General features: G+C 49.8%; 1 protein-coding gene across 1 annotated transcript; it reads right to left on the bottom strand.

Moving 5' to 3' along the window:
* SIRT5 (sirtuin 5) lies at nucleotides 944-17,924 on the bottom strand. Its single transcript, NM_001105308.1, is given in 10 exon segments — nucleotides 944-1,027; nucleotides 3,558-3,673; nucleotides 5,519-5,642; nucleotides 8,585-8,638; nucleotides 9,411-9,498; nucleotides 12,152-12,221; nucleotides 12,224-12,376; nucleotides 14,794-14,927; nucleotides 17,805-17,902; nucleotides 17,905-17,924. Coding segments are annotated over 10 exon segments (927 nt in total). The 5' UTR covers nucleotides 17,919-17,924; the 3' UTR covers nucleotides 944-951.

The raw sequence follows: 23,130 nt of genomic DNA, 5'->3' as shown, positions 1-23,130 counted from the left end.
TGATGCTGGCTGCCCGCAGGCCTTCATGGTGCTGGATTCGACGGTGGGACTCGAGAAGGCTATATTCCTCCCACCTGACCTCAAGGGAGCATGACCACGAGCATACATCATTAAAGTCTCCCCGGAAAAACTCCCTTCGAAGAAATTCAGTGTCTGGAAAGCCTGGCAGACCCCACAGGGCTTGTGTTTGTGGGGAGGAGGAGCGTGCTTCTGTTTACGATCTTGAGAAACGGCCAACCTGCAGCTCCCTTTCCCCCTTGGCTGCTGAGAAAGGTGGTGCTAAATGAGAGGCGGCCGGCCGTGTGTATCCACAGAGTCGACACATTTTGCATCATTCTTCTCTCTCATCCTGATTTTCCACCTGGCTGTGACGTTTCCCTTCCTTCCTGGCAGGAGCATGAGTTCATGGTGTAAGCTCTCTCTCTGGACCCGGAGGTAAGAAGGCAGCCAGACAAGCTAAGCACGGAAAAGAAAAAGCCCCCAACGAAGACATCTTTTGGGATAACCACCTTTATACAGCAAATGACCTGCTGTAGAGAGTGCTTTTATTTTCCACCAAACCTTGTGCAAAAGTCACAAATATCAGGGGTTTAGCCCTCTACTTCTAGCCTTGCCCAAAGAGCAGAAATACAATCTGGAAAATTACATCTTTTAGATCATTCCCTGACAAACGTGTGTCCCTCCCCGTCACCAACCAAACGTGTCAGAGGCACCTTGTGTTTCGGTTCAAACCAAATCCCATGAATTGACTTCAGAAGTTCTATGACTTCGGAACACCTTTACTCCCCCTGCTTCTACGTCCCTGTCACTTGGCAGCAGTGAGGATTCCAACCGGAGAATCACAAGATGTTGCCAGACCTTCCAACCTCCAGCTCACCATCGGCAAGGCAGTTCCTCCCGTCGGTGGCCTGGTACTTCGCTGTGCTGTGATCTCTTCCTTCCCCGGGACGACTAAGAGACAGGTTCAGTTTCATGAGGAGCTAGGGCTTCAGGAAGAGTCGTCCCACATGGCCCCTGGAAGTGAAACCTGAAGCAGGAGACGAGGTATGGCAGTTATGAGCAAAATGAACATTCTGCTACAGAAAGTCAACTCTCTTTGTTACATCCAGAGTGAAAGCCAGGTTCTCACACATGCAGTCTTATGCCTTCTGGAGCCCAGTTCTGTCATCTGGTGTCTGACAATTCCAAACAAAGACACGTCAGTCACCAAGGGCATCTGGGAAAGCAAATGCCTAGAATTGAGGTGTTACAAATGAGAATTTTATTTCAAGGAAGAAGGGGAGACTTGATTATAAAGTGCATTCTGTGATTACTTAGCCAAACTCATAACTGAAATTCTAAGCTTTATGAAACCTTACCTACTACACAGAACAGCACTCACAGGTACTAAGGACAAGAGGAGAAGCACCTCAGGCACCACACAGATGATGAGGACTTTAACTGAGGCATCAGCTGAGGCCTCTCAAGCCGCCCTCTGGAACTCACGACTAGCCGGACTTGGCAGAAAGCAGGAAAAACAGAGAAAGAGGAGGGGAGAAAAGAAGAAAACCTAACAACTTTTGCTTCCTTCAAGGAAAACATTTAGCACAGGGGGAAAACCCAACAAATTTCTGTGCATTATTACTAAGAAAAGCAACTGAGCACAATTAAAAATGAAATAAAAAAAACTGGTCACATTATTATTATTTTTAATGGCTGCACCTGCAGCTTGTGGAAGTTCCCTGGACCAGGGCTCGAACTGGAGCTGCAGCTGCTGGCCTATACCACCGCCACAGCAACGCCAGATCCTTTACCCTCTGAGCGAGGGCAGGGATCGAACCCGCATCCTCAGAGAGACAACGCTGGGTCCTTAACCCGCTGAGACACAGTGGGAACTCTGAGAAGTCAGTTTTTTAAAAGGCATCTTCCTGGTTCCCGCTGCTTATAAGACACAGCTGAGGAAGCACGGCCTAGGACATAGGCCGTGGCTGGTTAAAAAGACCTGGAGAGTCTAGGACGAAGCCAGCTCACTCCCTGAAGAGGGTTATAGGTAAGTGGTTTCCACACCGCCTGTGACACAATTTTACCCCAATGAAGACTTCGAGCATTGGTTCTCATGCTGGCTGCACATCAGAATCACTGAGGAAAAGCTTATAAAAACCAGGAGACACCTCACATTCACATTCAGTTACATAAGAATCTCTAGGGTGAAACCCTGTCACTGGAATTTTAAAAATACATAGGTGGGGAGTTCCCGTCGTGGCGCAGTGGTTAGCGAATCCGACTAAGAACCATGAGGTTGTGGGTTCGGTCCCTGCCCTTGCTCAGTGGGTTAACGATCCGGCATTGCCGTGAGCTGTGGTGTAGGTTGCAGATGCGGCTCGGATCCCGCGTTGCTGTGGCTCTGGTGTAGGCCAGTGGCTACAGCTCCGATTCGACCCCTAGCCTGGGAACCTCCATATGCCGCAGGAGCGGCCCAAGAAATAGCAAAAAGACAAAAATAAATAAATAAAGAAAAATAAAAATATGTAGGAGATAGAAACCACTGATGAAAGGAATGACAAGAAGCTTCAGTAAAATCTTATATTTCATTCTACTTTTTTCGGGGGAGGGGGTTGTTTGTTTGTTTTTCTCTTTTTGCCATCTCTAGGGCCACACCCACGGCATATGGAGGTTCCCACCGGCCTACGCCAGAGCCACAGCAATGCGGGATCCAAGCTGCGTCTGCAACCTACACCACAGCTCACGGCAACGCCAGAGCCTTAACCCACTGAGCAAGGCCAGGGATCAAACCCACATCCTCATGGATGCTACTCAGGTTTGTTAACCACTGAGCCATGATGGGAACTCCTTATATTTTATTTATGTGTTATTTATAGTCTACCTTATTCTGGAAAGGACTCAGACTGCCAGGAATATAGGAACTACATTAAAAGTGAAGACGGGTGGGGGTGGGGGTTTGGGATGGAAATGCTATAAAATTGGGTTGTGAGGATCATTGTACAACTATAAATGCAATAAAATTCATTGAGGTTAAAAAAAAAAAAAAAAGGAAGATGAGGAAGCTCCCTGGTGGCTCAGTGGGTAAAGGACGCCACACCCATGTAAAGGTCACAGCTGCGGCACAGGTTCGATTCCTAGCCCGGGAACGTCCACATGCCACAAGCGTGGCCAAAAAAGCGATCAGAAAGGAGTCTGCCCAGGCAGCCCGGCAGGGAGGACACCGGGGGACAAGCTCTGCGTGGGTGTCCCCGGCTTCGTGCTGAGTATGCACAGACCCACTCCAAATGCCATTCCTAAATCCAGCTTAAAAATACAGATGAAAGCCAAGTCTAAAGAATCACAGAAGGACTTTCAAGCTGTGAAAACCAAAAGCCCAGTGGCAAACTCCCTGTAAAAAGACGGAGATACCGTAGTCTACCATTCATCTCTCGTTTGCTTCCATCAGAACAACTACAGGCCAGATAAGACAACACAAACGCCCGTGCTTTTAAATTAGAACAGCAGGTAAAATCTGTTTGGACGCGCGCATCCAAACCCGCCTGGGCCGTCCATCTCCCACCGGGCTGGGGACGTACCTGAATCTGTTGGTGGCGGGGGTCGCTTCCACGTTAAATTCGGCCACCGGCACTCCCCGGGCGGACACCTGTGGGGCGAAGAGGGCCGCGGGGTAGACCACCGAGGACGTTCCCACCTAGGGAGCAAACAAACCAGGCGGACAAGTGACCACACTGCAGGGAGGAAGCACCGTCTCAGAAAACCTTACACAGACTCAGCAGTTTGTGGTTGCAGATGTGCAGGAAGCTCAGCTGGATGGGATAAACCCAGAAGGTCTGGGGGCAAAGGGGAAGGTGGGAGGCAGCCCCTAACCCCCAGAATTCAGGAAGAGTACGTGATGTGAAAAGGAGAGGTGAGCACGCGGACCGAGGGGCCAAGACTCGACGCCATCGTCGCCCAAAGGGGGTTCGTTCACATTCTGGTTGTGCAGATGATCCACGTTCCTTTTAAGTTAGAAAATCCAAAGAGGAGTTCCCGCCGTGGCGCAGTGGAAACGAATCCGACTAGGAACCCTGAGGTTGCGGGTTCGATCCCTGCCCTCACTCAGTGGGTTAAGGATCTGGCGTTGCCGTGAGCTGTGGTGTAGGTCTCAGCCGAGGCTCGGATCTGGTGTGGCTGTGGCTGTGGCTGGCAGCTGTAGCTCCAGTTGGACCCCTAGCCTGGGAATCTCCATATGCCTCAGGTGTGGCCCTAAAACGCAAAAAAAAAGAAAAAAAAATTCAAAGGGAAAACATATATGTCATGAATAATCCTCCTTCTCCGAGATCATCACTCCCAGTTCACACTGTGATGTACATGCTTTCGGGTTTTTCTCCATGAATCTACATTTATGAACATTCTTTACAAGAATGGGAGGCCGGGCAAGGTTTACGAGCCAGCTTTCCTCGCCCGACCATCTATGAGCACACCGATGCCAGACCCGACACCGGGTTTGCAAGACATACCAGCTGAATGGATACGCACCCAAGAGGGGGGCCTTGGCTTTTAGAGACGTGCTAAGGAGAACTTGAGATATGCACGCCCTTTGTCTGGTTAATTCCAGTTCTAGGAAATCTGTCCTCGGGAGGTAACTTGGGCGCGTGCTAAGCGTTCTAAGGCGAGTCATCACAGCTGGGTTTAAAACAGCAAAATATCAAACAGTCTAAACGCCCAACAATGGAGGATGAATGAACTACGTCCTTTTACATCCAAACAATGAAACAGCCAAAGATGCAGCCAATTAGAAGATGATGTGCATTTGGAGGCAGTGACATGAAATATGGCAAATGAACTGCTCTGTGAATAAAGTCATTTCAAAACAGAATAGCGCGTAGGAACCCACTTTTGAATGTGACTGTGTGCACATCTGCACAAAGGTCTAGACCCTGCGGGTAAACTTGGTGTAAAAGGCTGGACAGCAAATTCTGTAGGTTTTGCAGGCTACACGGCTTCTGTCACCCGCACTTGGCTCTGCCATCAGAGTGACAGCAGTCAAGAGACAATACACAGAAGACTGGGCATGGCTGTGTTCCAATAAAACTTTGCCACGAGATAAGGTAAATGATCACAGGTTGCTCACCTCTGGTCTAGACGAAAACACACCAAACGCGCACAGTGACTACTTCTTGGATGGTGGAATTATTGGTGATTTCTAACTTCTTCTTTATAATTTTATACTTCTTGGTATTTTTTCAGATTTAATCATGAGCATATATTACTTTCAAAATCAAAACCAGTAACATGCTTTTTCATTATTTTTTTTTCTGGAGGGGAAAGGCTTTGAGAAGCCTAAGACGTGGACTTACAGAGTTTTATATTTTAAGATCATATCTTAGTCACTCTTAGTTTTTCTGTAAGACACCCCCAGACCTCTCAACACACCCTGAAGAGAAGGAAGGAAGGAGGGGAAGGAGGCAGGAAGGGAGAGAGGGAGGAAGCCACACCCCGACCCCAGGCCTGGGGTTTCAGAGCATCTCCAGGATCAGAGAAGGGCGGGACCTACCACTAGACACAAGTCACAGAGGGCCAGCTCTCTGTCAACCTCCTCCAGGATGGCAGGGTCCAGGTTCTCTCCAAACCACACGACGTGAGGTCGCAGCAGGCCCCCGCATCCCGCCTCTTCACACCTGTAAGAGTGTCATCCTTCACCCAAGCCTTGAGCACCTGCAGGTCTTGATAAATGCTCTATCGGAGGTCTGCCCGGGGCAGGGGCGGTCAGGGGAAGGCCAAGGGCTGCCCCAACTCCAGTCTGTCCGCAGAGGTCACCCTGAGCCTCCTCATCCCCCCTCCCTCCTAGCCCACCTGAGCTTGTCCTGCTTTTAGGTGCCGGTGTCAAGTTTCTATCGCATCTGGATGCTCTGGGGAGACTTGCTGGCCTACAGGCTTCAGCCAACCTCCATGTTCTTTCTTTTTTCTGTTTTTTCTTTTTAGAAAGCCAGTGACTCCAGGGACTCACCTTGAAAGTCACTTCCTTTTTTAATTTTTTAATTTTAATTTTTCGCTTTTTCTGGGCTGTACCTGTGGCATATGGACACTCCCAGGCTGGGGGTCGAAGAGACGCTGCAGCTGCCAGCCAAGACCACAGCCACAGAAATGCCAGGCCTGAGCCTTGATGTTCCCTTTGGAAACAGCTTTTTCTTTCCCAGGTCCTTCCTCACACTCATGGGCACAACGGTGCACAATTACACCGACCAGGAGGAATCGGGGACTCAGATGTGCCTCCAACATGCCGAGCACCTGCTAATTTCATTAACGACCTCATTCATCTTCTCGCAGATTCACCGCTCTCTTCTCCCATCTACAGCCAAGTTTTCCAGTGTCCGTTGCTAAAAATCTCTCACCTTGGAGTTCCCATCGTGGCTCAGCGGAAACGAATCTGACTATCATCCATGAAGACGCGGGTTCGATCCCTGACCTCGCTCCGTGGGTTAGGGATCTGGCATCGCTGTGAACTGCGGTGCAGGTGCGGCTCAGATCCCACATTGCTGTGGCTGTGGTGCAGGCCGGCAGCTGCAGCTCTGATTTGACCCCTAGCCTGGGAACCTCCATATGCCTCGGGTGTGGCCCTAAAAAGACAAAAAAATAAAAATAAAAAATCTCTCATCTTTCACTCACGACCACCCATAGGTCATCTTATATATTCATCATATTAACCTCCAACTCACAATTCTTTAGATCAAAACTTTTAGATCAAACTTTAGAATTTAGTAATGAAATCCCATTTTTTTAGTCATTTTGTCTTTTCTAGGGCTGCACCTGCAGCATATGGAGGTTCCCAGGCTAGGGGTCCAATCAGAGCCGTAGCCACCGGCCTACACCAGAGCCACAGCAACAAGGGATCCGAGCTGCGTCTGCAACCTACCCACAGCTCACGGCAACGCCAGATCCTTAACTCACTGAGTGAGGCCAGGGATCGAACCCACAACCTCATGGTTCCTAGTCAGATTTGCTAACCACTGAGCCACGACAGGAACTCCTGAAAACCCTTATTAAAAAAATTAAAAAGTTTCTATGGTTCAGTAAGTGGGTGAAATCTTAGCGGAATCACTTTGGGGAGGGTAACGATGTACTTTCACAGACTCAGCGCTCTGAGGAGTCCTGCAGCAAAGCAAACGGACTTTGTTCAATCCGGGGTTCCCACATTCATTTGAGCACATGACATCTTTTTTCCAGGTAATACCTATCGACATCGCACGGATCTAATGCTCTATGAAACACTTTTGGAAGCCCCATTTTAATGTCTGGTTTTGAGGGAGTTCCCATCGTAGCTCAGCGGGTAAAGGACCTGATGTAGACTCCATGAGGACGTGGGTTCTATCCCTGGCCTCGCTCAACTGAAATAGTGGGTTAAGGATCCAGCGTTGCTGCAAGCTGTGGCATGGGTTGCAGATGCGGCTCGAATCCAGTGTTGCTGTGGCTGTGGCGTAGGCCTCAGCTGTGGCTTCAATTCGACCCCTGGCCTGGAACGTCCATGGGCCACAGGTGCAGGTATAAAAAGAAAAGGAGTTCCCGTCGTGGCGCAGTGGTTAACGAATCCGACTAGGAACCATGAGGTTGCGGGTTCAGTCCCTGCCCTTGCTCAGTGGGTTGACGATCCGGCGTTGCCGTGAGCTGTGGTGTAGGTCGCAGACGCGGCTCGGATCCCGCGTTGCTGTGGCTCTGACGTAGGCCGGTGGCTACAGCTCCGATTCGACCCCTAGCCTGGGAACCTCCATATGCCACAGGAGCGGCCCAAAGAAACAGCAAAAAAAAAGACAAACAAACAAAACAAACCAAAAAAAAAAAAAAGAAAAGAAAAATAATGTCCAGGTTTGAAAAAATCTTTCCAAGGTTTTCCGCTGTTGTTAATCTATGAAAATTCTAGAGTTCCTGTCATGGCGCAGTGGTTAACGATTCCGACTAGGAACCATGAGGTTGCGGGTTCGGTCCCTGCCCCTGCTCAGTGGGTTAAGGATCCGGCGTTGCCGTGAGCTGTGGTGTAGGTCGCAGACGCGGCTCGGATCCCGCGTTGCTGTGGCTCTGACGTAGGCCGGTGGCTACAGCTCCGATTCGACCCCTAGCCTGGGAATCTCCATATGCCGCGGGAGCGGCCCAAAGAAATAGCAAAAAGACCAAAAAAAAAAAGAAAAGAAAATTCTGTTTGGTCCTCTGACATCGCCTTTGAGAGACCTCTCACAGACCCTGTCACCCCAGGCTAATAACGGAGGATGAGGAGGAAGACGAAGAGGACGACCTAAGGCTTAGTGACCAGTCAGTTCCTAGTTCCAAGACGCAGGCTCCAGGCTGGACACACACCGGGTAAAGCATCTGCAGCTCGACAGCTTCTGAAACCTTCCCGGCTGCCAAGGATCCCGCCACAGCACACAGCCAAAAGGCACGGGCATGAGTGCTTCTCTTAAGCCTGGTTTGGCTCGTCCTTTGTCCTCTCGCCCTTGACCTCACGAGTCACGGCTGGCTTCTGCATGTGCCCGTGAAAGAGGCATCTGGCCAAATGAACTTAGATTCAGACTCCTAATTTTCTTTTTTCGCAACCCGGAACATCAAATACGGATCAAAGTTATTTACCCACCGAGGGAGTTTCTCAACTGGGATTCTGGCATCTTGAGTCTCAGGTTCTGGAGCACTGAAGCAAATAATATCAGAGAAGAAACGATGTCCTGGGTCATTGAAGAACAAAGAAATAAGATAACCCAGTAAGAGTGCCCACCTGCCTGGCAGCATATGGTACCAAACGCCTAACGAATACACACTGACTTGGAAGGGTTCTAGAAGGATGGATACCAAACTACTAATTACCAGTGGTTCTCCCTCCAGAGAGGGAATTGTATGTCAGGAGGGGTGGAGAACTTCCACGGCCTGCCTTTGTCATCATAATTGGAATCATCGGCGATGACATCATATTAATACATTACTTGTATAATTTATACTGATTTAAATGGCCAGGTAGAACCTTCCCCCATATTCTGAGTCTACTCTTATTTTTTTCCCTAATTATAATAAGAGTAAATGTTCATCATAGAAATGCTGGAAAATTCAAAATGATACAAAGAAGAAATCAAAACTGCCCACAATCCCACCATTCCTGTTAATCTTTTGTTGAATTTTCTTCTGGGCTTTTATCTATATGCAGATACATCAACATGGTGATGTGTGTGTGTGTGTGTGTGTGTCTTTAAATACAAAGCCGGGGTTATATTACAGAGAGTTAGATCCTGTGGTTTGCACTGAACACTGTAAACTGTGAGCAAAACATCTCTTTTCTCATACTACTGTATGTAGTCTTATTTCGCATAAATATCCATGGGAATTGTAGCTGAAGGTTCAATTTCTTCACATTTATATTCAACTTAAAAGAGAAAAGAACATGTGTCCATCCTGTAATGTCGGATAATTACCCTTTTCCTGATAAAGCTGGACAAATTGGACTCTTGTAATTCTCAGCTACAGCTCCACAAGAGGTACACCGGGTTTTAAACAAACTACCTGAAAAAGACAAGTTAAACAAGACCAGAATTCAGGATGAGGAAGAGCAATCCTCTCCACACATAAAAGGGTACAAACTAACTTCGCTTGTACACGTCATTTTAACAAACGGGGCCACCCTGGGTTTCATGGGAAACATGAAAGCACGCGGCACCTTCGACCACGCCAGGAACACCTGCCTCCTGCGCTTGGTAAGCTGGAGGGGTGAGCTGGAGGCAGGTGAGACAACTTACTACGCGACCAGGGACTCTGATTCCCCGGATGTCCAGCTGGAACTGAAGTGGTCCAGGGGGTAGAAGAAGCCACTCTAAACCCAAGGGCAGGATCTAGTAAGTACAGGCCTGAGAAGAGGTTCAACAGCCTGGGATGTGTTTTACTACATCTTCATTTGACTTAACAAAGCTGGAATCTTTTCCACCAGGGCAGCTCAAAAAATATTCAGCTAATAAATGAAGCAAAGAATTGTGCAGACCAGCCGTAACTGACTGACCTCAACTCACTAAATATTCACCACGTGCCCGGTGCTGGCTGCAGTGGACACACGTGCTGCCTTCTGTCTGGGATCCCTTCCCTGGGGACCACCTCTCGTCGAGCCCACGTGCTGATGGAGCGGAGAGTCACCTCCCCAAACCTGAGCTCGGCGCGAGCTCCAGCCTGGTCCAAGCGTAGCACCCTAGCCTTCTCACAGCAGCATCTGGACAAAAAGGAGGTAAGTGACCCAGTCAAGGCCATCCAGAGACATATTTTCCAGGGAGACAGCTAATCTAGAGGGAGCCCAGAGCCCCCAGAGGCACTGCACTGGCGCTGGCGTGCAGCCGGTCAACTGCAGGGGGAGAAGGGGGGTTAACTCAGAGTAAACAAAGGGAGGAAGGCGAGAGTGAGATGCAGGGAGAGGAGGAAAGGGAGCCCGATGACGACTGGGCTCCACCAGGGCTCCTCCGTTTTGTGAGCCCGTGTGCCAATTCTGCCAGCCTTATATGCCCCTCTTTCCACCTGTTATGTCTGAAATCCAGACGTGTCCTCCAGCTGTTACCGGATGATGGAGGCCAGGTGGCTGTCACACCTGCACAGACGGGGTGAAGGATGGTGATGCAGATGGAAACGTGGGGTGACCTGGGGCTAATTCGCGGTGGCTTGAATGGACCAAGGCAACGTCCAGGGGATGTTTCAGCCAACAAACCACTGAGGGGCCATGAGAGGAAGGAAACAAATGCTGGCGGTTGTCTAGAACCCTCCCCCTGCCACCTTCCGGTGAGATGGAGAGAAGTGCAAGAGCAAGCATGCAGAACGAGTGTCAGCGGCTTGGAAAAGACCCCCAAAAAGAATGGGGCGCATGCTCTCGGGAAAACACAGCGTCACGGATCCCAGGGATGGCACAGACCACGGCCCTGGGGAAGGCATGGTCACTGATGCCCCGGAGGCACTCAGACGTCTGAACAGTGAGCTGAACGCAAGGAATGTCTAAACGCTAGAGTTCCCCCATATTTTGCTTTTTACACGCACAAGAGTGACGCTGCTTCTAAACATCCGTGTCTAAGTTAAGTTTTAAGGCACCTCTTCCGTGGCATAAGAAAACAATTCTAAGGGATAATGCCACAGTTTAGGCAGATAATCTTCTTTCGCATTGAAAACATAACGCATCTTAGAATTGATGGCATCTTCAGTTGGATAAAAGGAGGGGTTTTCTTTTATTTTTTACCAAATGGGGAGCATTCTCATCACTCACAACCCAAAAAGTCCCAACTAATGTGCATACGATATCTCACTTAATCCTGAAAACAACTCTGGAAGATGGGTGTTACCATTTTGTACACGGCAAGTGACAGCCGATATCCGAAACTGCAGAGATAAGAAGAGCCACGTGGACAGTGGCCCAGACCCAGCAGCAGAAGGTGCCAGAAAGACTCTCAGTTAGCAGGTGACTGGTGCTGGGACACAAAACCGAGACAGGATCCAAGCGAACAGCAAGCACTTAACTTGCATCGCCAGGGTAACCACAAGCCCGGGCAAAAACGGGCACCTTCACCCCCAGAGAAGAACCAGACACCTTCCCCACGGGGCCACTGCTTCCGGAAATGCCGCGATTTGAAATGCATTCCTTGGGACTGAACTTCTGTTGACTTTTAAATGAAATCCTCGTGTGCCCGCGTATGCTCTGACCGGGCTTGTGGTGAGGGCCAAGGGGAGAGCTCGAAGAAGAGGGAGGGACGCGGAGGGAGTCCTCTGGGCGAGCAGAAGCAGAGGGACCCGAGCCCAGCGCCCCGGAGTCACAGACCTGGTGCTCGCTGCAGCGACGGTCACTGCGCCGGCAGCTCCTGGGCACAGCCGCTGCGGAAGGTGCCAATCTGGGGGCCGGGGACTAAATGGATCCCCGAGGCGCCAGGTCTCTGGGGCCTGGTCCTGAGACAGCACAGCTGTTCAGGGGCCCACAGCTCCCGTGTCGCCCTAGCCCTGCTGGGGGCTGTCTGGGAGCACGAGGCCCTTCAATCAGACCCCGGGGAGGGCAGAGCGTTCAGCGTGCAGCCCGGACTCCTCCAGAGCACCCCGCACTCCAGGATCGTGTTAAGCTATGGCTCTGACGCAGCTGGGACCCAGCAGGACATACGTCACCAGGTCTGGTTCCCCCTCCCACGGGAGACTGAGGGTCCCTCACCATGGATTTCCAGAAGGTTCTTGGTGCCAGCCTTGCGGTGCAGCTCGTCGATGTTCTGGGTGATGACCACAGCCGGCGGCCCTGCCCGTGCAGCCGGGCCTCACACTGGGCGATGGCCAGGTGCCCGGCGTTGGGCGCCCTGCCCTGCACCACCTCCCGCCGGTGGTGGTAGAACTCCCACACCCGGGACGGGTTTCGGGCAAAGGCCTGAGGGGTGGCCAGGTCCTGGGGGGAGACATGGGAGGTGGTCAGGGAGGGAAAGGGGCGCTGATGCTCCAGAAGCCAGGCGGGCACCCCCTCCAGGCCCCCTTGGCTCTCAGCAGCCAGGCAGCTGTGAGGTCACGCCAGGGGCACACAGGACAGGCGGGGGCCTGGACCCATGAGGGACCCTGGAAAATCGGTTTTAATTTTTCCAGGGACAAGGCGGGGAAGGTGCAGCCTCTGCCACCCTCCACCCCAGTAAGTTAGGGACGTGAAGTAGTGCGACAGGTGGGAAGGGAACTTAGGCTGAAATCTGTTTGTCACAAGCTCTTCATCGTAGAAGTCAACTCATTTATCCACGACAGAGGAAAATGCAAAAGCCTATAAAAACTTTTTTAAAGTATGATTCCTCCTCTAGGAGAGACAAATTCAGGCTCCAGTGGAATAGCAGCGTGGCTGGGGGCTGCCGGGCTGGGAGCCGGCAGGGGGAGGAAATCCTAAGCAGTGACCGAAATATCCCCTAAGCTGCACTGTGGTGGGGATGGAATTACGCATTTTATTTCACTCCCAAGGTCACCCTTCTACCTGGTGGTGACGTCGGCCTCCACCTGGGGAGTGGATCCTCTGTGCTGCGGGTGCCCACGCTGGTCCTATACTTCCTTCCTGCCCTCTGCCTCGAACCCGAGTGGCCTGAAGCAGTGAGGGGTGACACACGGACCCACACCCTTGGAACACAGCCGGGGTCAAACCCTGAGCTGCTCTGACAGCACTGACCACGCCCTCCCAGCCCCTCCTGACACCCTGGGCTGGCTGCACGAATCCAGGGCTGCGTCCTCCTTCTGCGGGACCCTCAGGGCCCCCCCCACTCGTCTCCTTCCTTTGCCTTTCACATGATTCCAGTCTCGCCAGGAGGCAGCAGAGGGGGAACAAGCCCTCCCAAACCTGTGCCAGCCTGAAACATTGAACAGAGGAAGGAAGATTCATCCACCCTCTGCTCAACAGGAAATTACCCACTAAATCTGGAAGTCATATATGGAAGGAATTTTTATGACCACCTTTCTTCAGCCAATAAAAATCTATTAAGCATCTGCGTGAGCCAGAGTTGGAGAGGGAGCCATGAAGAAGAGACGAATTTCCCCGCCCTCTAAAACTTGGGATTTCCTGGACTGGGGGCAGAGGGGGGCACGGATATTCTGGGGTGCAGGGATGTTCTCGCTGTGATTGTGGTGGTGACTACACCACTGTATACATGTGTGAAAACTCACTGAATTGTACACTTAAAATTGATGAACTTTACTGCATTATAATATTTCTCAATAAAACCCAAATTTTTAAAAATGCCCATCAACAGATGAATGAATATATATATATATACATATACACACATATACATACACACACACACACACACACACACAAATGGAATACTACTCAGCCATAAAAAAGGACCAATTAATGCCATTTGTAGCAATATGGATGGAAACAGAGACTCTCACACTGAGCAAAGTAAGTCAGAAAGAGAAAGATACCACATGATATCACTTATATGTGGAATCTAAAATATGGCACAAATGGGAGTTCCCGTCATGGCTCAGTGGTTAGCAAACCTAACGAGCATCCATGAGGACGCAGGTTCGATCCCTGACCTCACTCAGTGGGTTAAGGGTCTGGCATGGCCATGAGCTGTGGTGTAGGTCACAGATGTGGTTTGGATCTGGCATCGCTGTGGCTCTGGCGTAGGCCAGCGGCTATAGCTCTGATTAGACCTCCATATGCTGTGGGTGTGGCCCTAAAAAAATAAAACAAAATAAAATAAAATATGGCACAAACAATTTCTCTACAAAACAGAAAAGACCGTGGACATGGAGAAAAGACTTGTGTTTGCCGGGGGGGGGGGGGGGAGGGATGGATTAGGAGTCTCGGGTGAGTAGATGAAAACTGTTGCATTTGGAGGGTGGACAATGGGATCCTACTGTGTAGCACAAGGAACTATCCATCGCATCACTTGGGATGGAACATGATGGAGGATGATGCGAGAACAAGAATGTGTACATATACATACAACTGGGTCACTTCGCTGTACAGCAGAAATTGACAGAACATTATAAATCAATTATAACACGAAATTTTTTTTAAAACTGAATTTTTTGACGTTCCCATCGTGGCTCAGCAGAAACGAATCTGACTAGTATCCATGAGGACCCAGGTTTGATCCCTGGCTTCGCTCAGTGGGCTGCGGATCCAGCGTTGCCGTGAGCTGTGGTGTAGGTCACAGACACGGCTCAGATCACGCATTGCTGTGGCTGTGGTGTAGGCCGGCAGCTGCAGCTCCGATTCAACCCCAGCCTAGGAACTTCCATATGCTGCAGATGCAACCCTAAAAAACAAACAAACAAACAAACAAAAGAAGAGCCTCTTAATGTTCTGGAAATGTGACTAACCTGAGCTTGCCATTTTCTCCAATAACCTCCTGCTCCTCTGAAGGTCGGAATCCCACTCTCGGCACTAACGCCAGCCCCCGAAATGACAACTATGTGCTTGGCTTTTGCAAAATGCTTCCGAAAGTCGGCCATACCTAAAAAGAGGATGAATCTTCATCAACCCACTGACCAGTGGACATTTACATCCCGAATCAATTGCCTGTATCTTGAAACTTGACCTTGAGGGCAATTCTACCTTAAGATACCCCAGGAAACCTCGCCACGCACCTCACGTGTGAGTGCGCAGCATCTTAAGAAAGAGGACGGTCTTGGGGTGCACAGCACTGGCTCTGAACCCCACCCTTACCCCCCTCCCCATCCCCCACAAATGAGAACTCCTGTGAGTGGCTGAGCCTCTGCCATCCTGGGTCCCTTGGCTGTTTGCTGTGCACAGTGGCGCCTTCCCTAGAGCGGGGCTGCTGGAGGGTTAAGCAGGCTAACGGATGGGAAAGCATCTTCCTTGTCATGGGGGAAAACAGCCTGCGGGGGGGACCTCAGGCCCGCTGGACCGCAAAGCCTTCCCTTCCTCCCTGCATTCACTTCCCGTCGAGGATCTGCTAATGGCCCTTCCCTCAGCATCACGACCAGGGAGGGGGCAGGACCGCTCCTCCGAGCAAACGCTCTGCCCCATCCAGACACATGGCCTCCTTCGCAGCCCATGGAAGGGCTAGTCTTTTCAACGTGGCAACCTCAGAGACCTGGGGCAACCAAGGGAACGGAACGCAGAGAGTAACACCACAGCAGGTCGTCCTGTCACAGCCTATGGCCTGCCCTCCAGGAGCCAAGGCCTCGCCCTGCAGCCCCAGGCATCCCCCTACCCGATCTCAGACCCTGAGACCGACAGGGGCAGGGACCCCCATTAGTGAGGGCTCGCTGCACCCCAGGCTCTGTGCTCAGCACTTCACTGCATCGCAGGGTGGAATTTGCCCCTGAAAGCCGTGTCATCGTCCCAGGACAAGAATGAGGGGCCAGACTGGAAGTGCCACTGTTTCTCCTGCAGAGGTTGGGTCCAGGCACAGCATGTGGCTGAGAGCGACACCCTCTCCCACGCACTGCAGCTGTGCCGCCCCCCTGCGCGGGATAAGGAGATGCTGCAGCCCTCGCAGGCCAGGCCTGAGCAGCTCAGCAGAGCTGAGCCTGAGTGTGGGAGCAAAGACTCCCCCTTTGGCCCCCACCCGGAGAAGCGGGTGTGGACCAGCATGGCCTGCAGCTGGCCTGGGCCCCGGGGGCAGGGTCTGCCTGGGCACTGCCATCTTCCTGGAGTGGCCAGTCTGTGCTAACACACTGGAAGTTCCGCAAAAATGGAAGCAGGTTCCTTGGCTGGGCTGCTGGAGGAGGCTTTCTAGTGCCCCCCCCACTCCCCCGCTACCCCTGCCCAGAGTCAATGGCAACCTAGGCTAATTAACCTCACCAATGACTCAGTGCCCCTGAGACATGGAACCGGTGATGCAGAAAGGAAGGAAGACGGTGGGAGGGGCTCAGAGACGGCAAACTGAACATCACGTACCCCCAAGCTGGGGTGGGTCCGACTGGATGCTCATACCTGATGGCTCCCTCTGGGCAGGGATGGACTTCCTTACCCTCCAAAGCCCAGAGCTGCCGCTACCACCAGCCCAAAAAAGGCTCAATCTGGAGTTCCTGTTGTGGCGCAGTGGAAACGAATCCAACTAGTGTCCATGAGGATGCGGGTTTGACCCCTGTGGCTGTGGTGCAGGGCGACAGCTGTAGCTCCGATTAGACCCCTAGCCTGGAAACTTCCATGTGCTGCAGCTGCAGCCCTAAAAAGCAAAAAGCACCCCCTTCCTTTCCTCACTGATGACTGGTAAGAACAAGCAAAGAATAAAAGCAGACCCTCAGAAACGATGCAGCAGGGGCTCCAGCTCCCTCTCCTGCTGTTCTGGGAGCTCTGGGACCATGTTTTCAGCAGCATAAGCTCAAAGGAACGAAGATGGTCCCGGCACACTTCCCTTGGGGCATAACCAGCCCAGCTGCCTGCCGCCCACACCAGTGCTCTGCCCAAACGCACGGCCCTTTCAGAGAGAGACCAGGGTGAACAATAAGGCCCACTAAAGCTGTCCAGCCAGGAGACCTCAGAAAAAGAAACCCAATCTTTGTAGTTTAGAGTTTGTAATCTGATCTAATCTCCTGAAAGAACAAGGCGCTTCATAAGACAATGAACCAGTACTTTTCTAGGAACTGCTCCCATGACTCCTGGTTTCACACACATATCCTTGAAGGACCTCCAAGTTCATGGACAGAACTTGCCCGAGCCAAATGTAAACTCTGTTACCCTACTGATGAGCAGATTCCCAGGTCAGAATTAATTTGTAGGTTTGTGTCACATAGAGATACAAATCATTTCTGTCCAGGAAAAATTAACACCACAGTACCGCAGGACCGCTGAGAGGTGAGGGGTTTAAAACACAAATCATGGAGTTCCTGTCATAGTGCAGTGGTTATGAATCCAACTAAGAACCATGAGGCGGTGGGTTCGATCCCTGGCCCTGCTCAGTGGGTTAAGGATCCCGTGTTGCCGTGAGCTGTGGTGTAGGTTGCAGACGCGGCTCGGATTCCACGTTGCTGTGGCTCTGGTATAGGCCGGTGGCTACAGCTCCAATTAGGCCCCTAGCCTGGGAACCTCCATATGCCACAGGAAGCCACCCTAGGAAAGGCAAAAAGATAAAAAAATAAAAATAAAATAAATTTAAAAAAATAAAATACAAATCATGCCTGAAAAGCTTAAACGCAAACATTCTGGAAGAAGCAACCGAATGTCTTCCATGGACTGAACTTAGCTACTAAGAGATGATTCTGACCCTGTCCTGGCAAGAGCCTCCCTAAGGAGAAGGGGACAGAGTGGCTTTCTCCAAGGTCCTGCCCAGAGCCCACTTCGAGGCAGACACTCCCCCTCCAAGTGGAGGAACTTTCTCAGATGCCACTGGAGATGAGACGGCAGGCTACGGGAGACCTACTTGAACTTGGACGAGCCATTGTTGGGCAAATCCTGGTTGGTGCGGAGGCTGGAGACGTCAACCCACAACGCAGCTGGGAAAGTAATCGGCCCGGGACGCCCAGAGAGGTGGCATCAGGTTTTCTCTGCACTAATTTTTTGAGATGGGCTGTAGAAAAATCACAAAGAGAAACAATCAGAAAACACCTGTATTTCTACAAAGACATGCATGTACACACACAAGTAGGAATGACCTGAACAAAAATTTTCTGCAGCAATCTTCGCAGCGCTTATCCTCTAAACAAGCTGTTTTGATTGGTGTTCTCAGGCGCTCCTAGGTGTCGTGGAGTAGTGGTTTACAAAACATGGTCCGCAGACCAACGGCAGCAAAAGTGTCCCCTGACATCTTGTTAGAAATGCAAAGTCACTGGCTCTACCCAGACCCACGGAATCAGGAACCTTGGGGGCGGAGCCTACATCTGTTCCAGGTGGTTCAGACGAAAGCTCAAATTTGAGAACCAAGAGATCCCATGTCAGAAATCATTTGAAAAACAGGTTCTGGAGTTCCCCTCACGGCTCAGTGGTTAACGGATCCACTAGGAACCATGAGGTTGTGGGTCTGAGCCCTGGCCTTGCTCCGTGGGTTAAGGATCTGGCATTGCCGTGAGCTGTGGTGTAGGTTGCAGATGTGGCTAAGATCTGGTGTGGCTGTGGCTGTGGTGTAGGCCGGCAGCTATAGCTCCAATTAGACCCTTAGCCTGGGAACCTCCACATGTCACGGGTGTGGCCCTAAAAGGAGAAAAAGACCAAAAAAAAAAAAAAAAAAAAGAAGTTAAAAATAAATGTCTGCAAGATGAGGCTCAAAAATCTGTTTGTGCCAAAGCAGATTTAGTTCCATAAATCATTCCAATATTCTGATTTCCCATGTTAAAAAATAAAAAACCCACCAGAATGAAAATGGTCTAATTTGACAGAAATCTCCCGAATATCGGAAGAAAGTCAGGTGATACGGTGTTTTGCAAGATATAAGGATACAAGTTATACTACAGTACTTATTTGCATGTGTGTTTTAAAAAAATAAAGACTTCCCAAGAATTGGGGGAGAAAGAGCATAGATGGAGCTAGGAAGCAAGGCTCTCCAGGAGAGGTGTTTCTATATGACCTGCAGTGACAGCGCTCTCCAGCCAAGGCCCCAGAACACACCTGCAGCCGAGCAAGGTGCAAGGCAGAGGAGCTCAGGGTGCGGCGCTGCAGGTGCTTCAGGGATGGTTAGAAAAGGACCTGGGCTTGTGTTGGGGAAGCCAGTGGTGGTGGTGGGGGAACGACTCCTGGGAGGAGGCCTTGTTCTGGACTGAACCCTGTCAGAAAACAGGATGCTCTGATTGGCTCTTTCAGTGAATCCCATCTAGGAGGAAGGAAGTGTGAGGCTTGGGCTGCATCAAGAGGTAGCGGCCCTCCTGTGAGCCAGGAGAGGAGGAGGTTTTGTCATTTTTGTGGTTTAGACCAAGTTGTTATTTATGTCTGGGCCCAGACCCTAATTATGGAGTTGTCTTATTTTTGTCCTGATTCACCGTAGGCAGGGGGTGGCCTTGTCTGGTGTTCTGTGAAATGAGTTATGGTTCCCAGGCCTATCAGAGAGAACCAGGTCAAAAGCTGGAAGCACGCCGAATGCCTACCAGCGAAAAGATGGGGAAACAAATTGTGGTTCATCCACGCCATGAAATACCATTCGGCAGTAAAAAGAACAACCGCGGCAACACAGATGCATTTTCCAAGTACTGCACAACAGTAACAGGACAGTGGAGAAGCCTGGCAGACGAGACCTTGACCAAATGGTCAAAGTTAACACGTTCACCGGTAGAAGAACATACTGCCTCCATCAGCCTCCTGATATGAAGCGATGAGAAGAGGAGAGCTTCAGGGCAGTGGCATTTTCTCCCAAAATGCAATAGCTCATGTTAATTGTTCTAAGCCCAACTGAGGGAGCATTCTACAGCGAAAGCAGCCAGGACGCTTCAACAAAGTTATCAAGGCTTCGAGAAAGACAAAGACCGGGGGCTTGTCCCAGTTTGAAGGCGAAGGAGACGGGCACTGTGGGATCCTGGACTGGATTCAAGACAGGAAAAGGGACGTGCGTGGCAAAAATTGAATGAAGCCAGCCAATTGGTTAAGGCCACTGTATCGACGTTAACATCCTAGCTTAGATCACTGTCCTAAACTAGGTCACGTGAGATGCCCACTTTAGGGGAAACTGAGTAAAGAGTACATGGGAACTCTGTATACTATGCCTGCAACAATTCTGTAACTCTCAAGTTATTTCAAGAACCAAGTTGCTTTCTCTTGAAAAAAGTAAAGCACTATGCGAGTTCCCATTGCGGCTCAGCGGAAAACGAACCTGGCTAGGATCCATGAGGATGCAGGTTCGAGCCCTGGCCTCACTCAGTGGGTTAAGGAGTCAGTGTGGGTTGCAGAAGTGGTTTGGATCCTGAGTTGCTGTGGCTGTGGTGCAGGCCGGCATCTGCAGCTCAGATTTGATCTCTAGCCAGCAGCTTTGGCCTTAAAAAGCAAAAAAAAAAAAAAAGCATTATGCTAAGTGGAGTAAGCCAGACGCAAAAGACTACCTACGAAATCACCTCCCTAGTTTTTAGGTCCTGGGGAAAGGGGAGGGCAGTGGCTGGGAAAATTCTTTTGTGGTGGTTTTTCAAAACTCATAGAACATAAAAGGGGTGAATTTTACAGTGTGTAAGTTAGTTGCATTTCAATAAACTTCATGTAAAAACTAGAAGCAAGCATGGCAACAAATCTTCATTGTAAGCTGTCTCTGCTGTAATCACAAAGCCTGGACAAGACCCTTGGACACTGAAAGAGAGGCGCTTGGAGGAAAGGGTGTAGAGCTGGCTTCCATGACAACCTCAGGGGACAAGACCCTCCTGCTGCCCAGTCATTTGTGCAAAGAAGGAATGCAGGTCAGAGGCAAAGGGAGTGCCCAAAAAAGGCCCCTGGCTGCCAGGCTGCCAGGGGGAGGAGGCAGGCAGACTCAGATGTCCGTGGCCAAGGAGGGCCATTCCTGTGGGCATCCTGCAGAGTGCAACAGTGCAGATGCCCGACCAGCCCGAAAACCCCCCCAGGGCTCTATTTAAAGGAAGCAGGAGGAAAACGGCTTTGGCAGGATCATCCACCAGCATGGGCATAAGCTTCTGACAAACTTCAATGGATGTGGAAAAACGAACTACTTGAACACCTCGGTAGGGAACACGTGAGGTGTGGCTACCAGTTGTTTTCTTTAATTGTTTAAATTATACCAAAAGAGAAGAGTATACTGAATCCCATGACCCCATCACTCAGCTTCGGTAACTACCAAGGGGGTTTTCTCCCATCCCTTCGAGGCTTTAAAATATTGTCATAGGTGATAACCGTTAAACTTGCAAATCTTGATAAACACTGTAAAGATTAATGTCCCACAAACTGCTTGACTTTATAGAAGCTCCCTATGTGTTGCCTGAAGTTACATGTATTTTGTGTTTAATATCTTCAGCTGTTTCTCTCAAAGATGATGGATTGCACTGTGGTGTTCTAATATTTAAATCTGGAGGCATCAATTTGGTCTGGAGAATTATTTCTTTTTTGTGTGAGTGTGCTTTTTAGGGCTGCACCCATGGCACATGGAGGTTCCCAGGCTAGGGGTCAAATCTGAATTACTGCTGCCAGCCATATACCACAGGTACCTACACCACAGCTCACGGCAACACCGGATCCTTAACCCACTGAGCGAGGCCAGGCATCGAACCCGCAACCTCATGGTTCCTAGTTGGATTCGTTTCTGCTGCTCCAAGACGGGAACTCATATTTTCTTCTTTTGTAGGTTTTTAAATGTTAGAGAACATTCCCACTTATTTTCAAAGAATACTGGACAGCTTCTGAATAAATGGTCACATTTTTTTCTTAGACATGTAGGCAGCATTTTAAAAGTCATTAAAACTTAAACGCATTTAAGGATTTAAAATTCAATCAACAGAGGCATCAACATAAAGCAACTGACTATATTTCTAGATGCACAGTTCTTCTGCATGAGGGTCTAAATGACGGGTTCCCTGCGGGATGGCTGTGCCATGAGGGCAAATCTTCATTCTCCCCTGAACTTGAGTATCGAATGTGCTAATTAAAAAGAGTTGTCGAAAATTCGAGAATATTGAGGATTATTTTTTAATAAGGATTGATAAAATTAAGACCTGTATTATCTGGGTAAAACATTATATATAACTTTTTTTTTTTTTGTCTTTGTGCCTTTTCTAGGGCCGCTTTCCACGGCACATGGAGGTTCCCAGGCTAGGGATCCAACCGGAGCTGTAGCTGCCGGCCTATGCCACAGCCACAGCAACGCGGGATCCGAGCTGCGTCTGCAACCTATACCACAGCTCACGGCAACGCCAGATCGTTAACCCACTGAGCAAGGCCAGGGATCGAACTCACAACCTCATGGTTCCTAGTCGGATTTGTTAACCACTGAGCCACAACGTGAACTTCAAAACATTACATATAACTTTTCATTTAAGTTTTTCTATTCAAATGTTTTCATTACTGAGTCATGGTAATTATCTTCACTCTAATACTAAACTCAAAATAACAAAATAGAAAAAAGTTTTAGGAGTTCCCATCGTGGCTCCAGGGTTAATGAACCCAACTAGGATCCATGAAGACTCGGCTTGGGTCTCTGGCCTCACTCAGTGGGTCAGGGATCCGGCGTCACCATGAGCTGTGATGAAGGTTGCAGACTCGGCTTAGATCTGGCGTTGCTGTGGCTGTGGTGCAGACCAGCAGCTGTAGCTCCAATTTGACCCCTAGCCTGGGAACCTCCATATGCCTCGGGTGTGGCCCTAAAAAGCAAAAAAAAGAAAAAAGTTTTACTTGCTCATGTTTCAATAGTTCCAGATTTATTTCAAATCTTTCATCATACTAATTTATAAGTGCAATCGAAGTTTTTCATGTCTATCTGAAGTAATGAGTGAGGGGATAATTTTGGTCCTGGGGGTTACTACAAAAGCCAAACAGGTCTACTGTCTGTTTTCATAGTCATGTCATGATTTTTCAAAAAATGAATGTGGGAATCGCTTTGCTAAATTCTGCAAGTCTTTCAGTAAATGTGAAAATGAAGGAGACTAAAAACTTTTCTGTGTTTTTGAACACCGCCACCTGAAATGTATTTCCTATGACTGGAAATGCTCAGAATATAAGACTGTTTTGGAGATGGTACCACAAAGTATTCACTGGAAGCATCTTCTGTGCCAATATTTACCTGCTTTTCTGGGGGATCTGGGTGGGCAGCGGTTCTGCCTTCCACAAGCTCACCC

This window comes from Sus scrofa, chromosome 7 (assembly GCF_000003025.6).
Source record: "Sus scrofa isolate TJ Tabasco breed Duroc chromosome 7, Sscrofa11.1, whole genome shotgun sequence".
Taxonomy (NCBI): Eukaryota; Metazoa; Chordata; class Mammalia; order Artiodactyla; family Suidae; genus Sus; species Sus scrofa.
The sequence above is the reverse complement of the archived record's forward strand: the minus strand, read 5'-3'. Positions and strand labels throughout refer to the sequence as shown.